Source organism: Ranitomeya variabilis, chromosome 4, assembly GCF_051348905.1.
Source record: "Ranitomeya variabilis isolate aRanVar5 chromosome 4, aRanVar5.hap1, whole genome shotgun sequence".
NCBI lineage: Eukaryota > Metazoa > Chordata > Amphibia > Anura > Dendrobatidae > Ranitomeya > Ranitomeya variabilis.
This window is the reverse complement of record NC_135235.1, coordinates 653,510,277-653,516,276: the sequence shown is the minus strand read 5'-3', so window position 1 is coordinate 653,516,276 and position 6,000 is coordinate 653,510,277. Positions and strand designations below refer to the sequence as shown.

Genomic DNA, 6,000 nt, shown 5'->3' with positions numbered 1-6,000 from the left:
CTGACAGATGTGGCCACAAGGAAGCAAATAAATAAAAATAGGATAAGGGGAAAAAAAGACTACTATGTTATGATCACTGATGAATAAATGTGTGGATTTGGGGTTATTTATGTATATTTGCCTGTAATCACACTGAATATGTCCCTTTGTTCTTGTCCCTGGGCCTGAAATCTGAATAAATAGATTCAGCTCTGAAAGAACCAAAGTTGTATACTGTGAATTTTTCTCTGGTGGTAGTGAAAGTGGATGCATTGTAAAGTTTGAAACTACAAATCAGTCATTACAGTAGGCCATGGTCTCTTTAAGTCTGTTATATTTCTGAAAAGACAATACTTGTTGCAGTGGTCATGCCAGTATGTACGACCTGAGGTCTGTGATGGTCTGTAGCAATAATCCCCTGTTAAATGCTGGAAATATGTTTTCCGCCAGTAATTAGTTGTACTGTTTATGTGAAGATGTGACAAATGTTGTCCTCAGTTATGTTTCCAGTAGTTGTATTATTACATGAGGTCTTTATGATGTTAAACCGGCTCATCCTCTCCCCATTCAGATTTCTACAATATCTGATCCTCTCAGTGGAGATCTTCTATATAAGAGAATTTTTCTGATTGACCCATCAAAGATGGTTAGGGACAGGGACAAGATGGCGGAGAAGATATTACATCTCACCCTAGAGATCCTCTTTCGGCTTACTGGAGAGGTGAGCGATGCAGGCGTCTCATTACATCACTGTTATCTATGGGAATAGCAGATGAACAGAACTGGAGAGGTTAGAACTCTGGAAATGTCTGTAGAGAGATTAATTAATGTGTCTCTCCATAACCAGGATTACACAGTAGTGAAGAAGACCTCTAGTGAGTGGTGTCAGGCCCCTGTGTCTGAGGATTGTGGAAGAACAACGAGTCCAATCATGAGGCCTCCACCTTGCCTCTTGACATATGAGGACATCCAAGACCAAAAGATCCTAGAACTTGCCTACAAAATGATTGAGCTGCTGACTGGAGAGGTGACACTGCTGGGAATGCTGGGACATTTTACAGTAACGCTATGAAGGGATTGGGGGGATGATGGTATCTTTGTATGTGTCAGGTTCCTATAAGGTGTCAGGATGTCACCATCTATTTCTCCATGGAGGAGTGGGAGTATTTAGAAGGACACAAAGATCTGTACAAAGACGTCATGACGGAGGTTCCCCAGCCCCTCACATCACCAGGTAATAGACAGGACTAAATACACACGGCCTATAATTATCAATGTAAAGAAGGAAGTCAGTCCCTGTATGTTTTTTTTTCCAGTTCTATCCAGAAATAGGTGTCCCCGTCCTCTTCTCCCACAGGATGGTACAGAAGAAAATCCCAGTGTTCCTCAGGATCATCAGGTAGATGGAGAGAAGGTGTCATGAGATCTCCCCTATGATGTGTAGACGGCTGTGAAGGTTTTGTGTTCAGTCTTGTTTTATCCTCCAGTATTATATGTTCTATACTTATGTAATGAGAACGGTGAGATGGCAGGATTACAGCTGATCATAGATTCGACTTTTCCATCTAGCTGTGACTTTTACAATATTTGTTTCAGGGTGAAGATCTGACCCGTATTAATACTATAGAGACATATGTGTGGGATGATGAGCGGTGTAAAGAGGAGATTCCTGCAGATAATCGCCCAGGTGAGTAGAAACCACTAAATGCAGAGAAATAACAGATTCTTCTCAGTCACTGGTTGGTATGGTTGATATCTTTATGTGTTATTTGTTTTGAGTTCTGTGGTCTTTCAGGTTTCTCAACTTTCGATTAATTTCTTCAGCCAAAATACTGAATGAATATGGATGAATATATCGCTGTGTTATAGATGATGAAATAAGGGTATAAGAATAAAAATGCAACAATAAAAATTCTTTAAATATCTTAGCATAATGTCTTCGAGCTTTGATCTCAAGTATTTATATCTAAGTAATAATCGATAACCATTCATACTCGTAACAATCATTGCAAACAGCACAATTTTCTGGAAACTTAACTGAAGACGTCTCCATGAGAACCTCACACAATTGTTATAACAACTACAGTTAAAGTTTGGATCATTTACAGCACTTAATAGTCCTTGTGCACAATATCTTACAGTGTTCTTGAGTACAACAAACGGTGAATCTTCATGAAGTAAAACCCATAACTCCTTGCAAGGTTTAGTGGAGAGAATAACTGTAAATCCTATAATTTTGCTAATAAGCCTGTTACTTCTCTTTACCTTTAAAGGGAATATTAGCCATTTGAAGACTAATAAATATCTTATCTCTCAGAACCTACATACTGGAGATGAGCAGATTTGACGAGATTCAAATTAGCCAAATTGCTTGAATTTTGCTGGAAATTTCGTTCTGCAGCTAATTTATTCTCCAGGAATTGAATACCCCTTATTATGCTCTTGGGGCTTTCTAGACCAAAGAGCATAATGAATGTAACACTAGAAAAAAAAATCAACTAATGCCTCACCGTTATGGCCATCTCCACTGCTGTCCCCCAAATTCTCAGCACCCCTTCTTACCTCCTCCATGGGCTGAAACCCATTCTGGCTGCAACCTGGCACGGAAAGACTCTGGCATATGTGTCATGAGGTTGAAGAGCACATCGTGATGTCACGCCCTTGTGACCTTTAGATGCGCAGGGATGTGCCTTGTCTAGTCGCGACTGGAAGTCCTCGAACTAGAGTGCTCGCTGCAATGTCATGACACAAGTCTTGACATCTAAATTTGAATTATCATACAGTTTGTATTGATGTATTTGTTGTGGTTTCAAAGAAATGTAAAATCACAGTCCCAGAAAATTATTAATAAAACAATGTGTAATGTCAGGTAGGGTGATTAATTGTGTTATTAGAATTCTGTATTTGTCGCACATTTTTGTACCTTCCATTTAGTTTGAATTTTTCTACATGCCCTGCAATTTGTATACCAAGGTTTTTACAAAAATATTAAAATTGAAATATCAATATTAAGTTTCTATTATATAAAAATAATCAGTTTGATTCTCAGCAGGTGACTGTATCAGAACTTCAAATGGATATGTGATATCTTCAGATTTGAAAGGAGATGATCATGAAATCAAACAAGAAACATATGCGGAGCATGCCATTATACCAGATCTATCATCAGCTCTTCACCGCGAAGATCTATCATCTGATCTTTTTCAACAGCTCCTATCTTCTTATTCATTACAGACTGTTAAAGAAAATAACATAAAAGATGGTGAAGATGAAAGATTTCACAAAGGGGAGACTGTATTTGCATGTTTAAAATGTGGAAAATGTTACATAGACATATCAAATCTTGTTAAAACTGAGAAAATTCGCCCAGAAGCTAAATACTTTTCATGGCCAGAATGTGCAAAATGTTTTTCCTGGAAACCATATTTTTTTGAGCATCAACAAACTGAAATGAAACCATTTTCATGTTCTATTTGCAGGAAATGTTTTACAAAGAAATCACATCTTATTACATATGAGCGAAGTCAGACTGGGGAGAAGCGTTTCTCATGTTCAGAATGTGGAGTATGTTTTAACTGCCCATCACATTATATTAGACATGAGCGAAGTCACACAGGAGAGAAACCATTTTCATGTTTAGAATGTGGGAAATGTTTTTCTCGAAAATCAAGTCTTGTTGATCATCAAAAAACTCACACAGGGGAGAAGCCATTTACATGTTCAGAATGTGGGAAATGTTTTAAAAAGAAGTCAGATCTTGTTATGCATCAGAGAATTCACACTGGGGAGAAGCCATACTTATGCACAGAATGTGGGAAGTGTTTTGTCAGAAAATCACATCTTTCAGTGCATCAGAAAAGTCACACAGGAGAGAAACCATTTTCATGCTTAGAATGCGGGAAACGTTTTTCTCAGAAAGTAAATCTTATTGACCATGAAAAAACTCACACAGGAGAAAAGCCATATTCATGCTCTGAATGTGGGAAATGTTTTTCTAGGAAATCTAATCTTGTTGATCATAAAAAAATTCACACAGGGGAAATACCATTTTCATGTTCAAAATGTGGAAAATCTTTTAAATACAGGTCGGGTCTTGTTACACATCAGAGAAATCACACAGAAGAGAAGCCATGTTCATGCTGAGAATGCAGAAAATGTTTTACTAGGAGAACAAATCTTGTATCATTAGAACAGATAAGATGCCATATTCATCCCCTGAGTGTGGTAAATATTTTACAGTTATCTAAAAACATGTTACTATGATCATCAATTTGAATTGAATTCCTATCGCATTTCTAGGAATTCATTGTACTCGGCAAATTTGAACAATTTTCAATTCTCTTTGCGCGACTTGCCTATCATGGCTACCACTATATTACACATTATAGGCTCACATGATCTAAGGTGTGGATGGGTGGGCTTCCCCTTAACGCCTTTCAGCTATCACATACCCAGTCAGTCAGGAGGCTCTATCTTAGACTGTATAAAAGCAGCAGCAGGGAATGCAGCATCCATTTTTGTTGTGAATTCTGCTCTTGGGCTTCCTCCGGTGGTTGTTGATAGTAGTGCAGTTGTATCTGGGTTGTAATCCTTGGCAGGTGTTTCTGCTGATTGCAGCTCTATTAGGTATTTAGGTGTGCAGGATCCAAGAGTCCCTGCCAGTTGTCCATTGTTCTTGGAGGGATTGCATCTCTCTCTGGCTCCTCATGCCCTGCTGTCAATTCAGCTAAGATAAGTGTCTGGTTTTTTGTCTCTGTTGCACACATGCAGTGTGCTTACAGTTCAGTGCAATTTATTGTGTTTTTGTCCAGCTTAGACTTTGGATTTTTCTGTCTTGCTGGATTCTCTGAAGATGCAGATATACCTTCTATGTCTTTAGTTAGATGTAGAATATTTGTATTATCTGCTGTGGATATTTTTAGGGTTTTAATACTGACCGCTTAGAATTCTGTCCTATCCTTTTCTATTTAGCTAGAAGTGCCTCTTTTGCTAAATCCTGTTTTCTGCCTGCGTTCGTCTTTCCTCTTAAACTTACAGTCAATATTTGTGGGGGGCTGCCTATCCTTTGGGGTTCTGCTCTGAGGCCAGATAGAATTCCCATTTCCAACTTTAGGGGTATTTAGTCCTCCGGCTGTGTCGAGGTGTCTAGGCCGTGTTAGGTACATCCCACGGCTACTTCTAGTTGTGGTGTCAGTTTAGGGTTTGCGGTCGGTACAGGTACCACCTACTCCAGAGAAAGTCTCATGCGGCTCCAGGGTCACCGGATCATAACACATTTTATGTTGAATCTGAATAGTGAGATGATGTCGCATCTATAAACCAATCATCAAATGATCAGCAAACTCTGCAGATAGTATGTGTTGTAGGACAGCAGTGAAGAAGAATTGTGAATAGTCTCTAAAGAAAAGAGTTTAGGAAAAATGAGAGAAATAGGAGAGCAAGCATTGATTGATGATAGTGGTTATAGTGCTGCTGCCTTTTAGTTCCACATTTTTTTGCATTCATGCAGAACCAGAGTGGCAATATTGCTGTAAAAAAAATAAAAATCTCTCACTGCGTAGTAAAGTATGCGTGTCACAAACTACAGATTTTTCGAACACCTGTAATATTAGATTAATTTGATGTACATACACACCACACCAATACTGCAGCCAGCTGCCACTGCTATTTTTGGGGTATGCACCTAGTATTTCTTTCTCCTTCCTTTTTGGGAAGAGGGAATTGAGTTAAAAATAAAAGATAATTTAAAAAATATATAGACATTTAACCGTTTGACTGTCTGCCTCTCAAATTGTATCTATCACAAACTATTGACTTATTAGACAGCTATTGTACTTACTAAAAGGGAATCTGTCACCTACTTTTTCGTATATAAGCTTCGGCCACCACCATCAGGGGCTTATCTACAGCATTCTGATGAGCTGCACTACCTGAGCCACTTGTGTGGGTTGTAGAGTCCGTCTCATGCTACCACGAGTGTGAAAGCACAACCAACATTCAAAAGTGACCAAAACATCAGCC

At 38.7% G+C, this 6,000-nt stretch overlaps 1 protein-coding gene across 1 annotated transcript in view; it reads left to right on the top strand.

The window, feature by feature from the left end:
• The first annotated feature begins 554 nt into the window (after positions 1 to 554).
• LOC143767048 (uncharacterized) overlaps positions 555 to 6,000 on the top strand; it is a 35,164-nt gene continuing 29,718 nt past the window's right edge. Inside the window, exons 1-6 of the mRNA XM_077255069.1 lie at positions 555 to 700; positions 827 to 1,006; positions 1,090 to 1,213; positions 1,296 to 1,378; positions 1,576 to 1,666; positions 3,029 to 4,111. Of these exons, the coding sequence (XP_077111184.1) occupies positions 623 to 700; positions 827 to 1,006; positions 1,090 to 1,213; positions 1,296 to 1,378; positions 1,576 to 1,666; positions 3,029 to 4,111 (1,639 nt within the window). The 5' untranslated portion in view covers positions 555 to 622. The remainder of the gene's footprint in view (positions 701 to 826; positions 1,007 to 1,089; positions 1,214 to 1,295; positions 1,379 to 1,575; positions 1,667 to 3,028; positions 4,112 to 6,000) is intronic.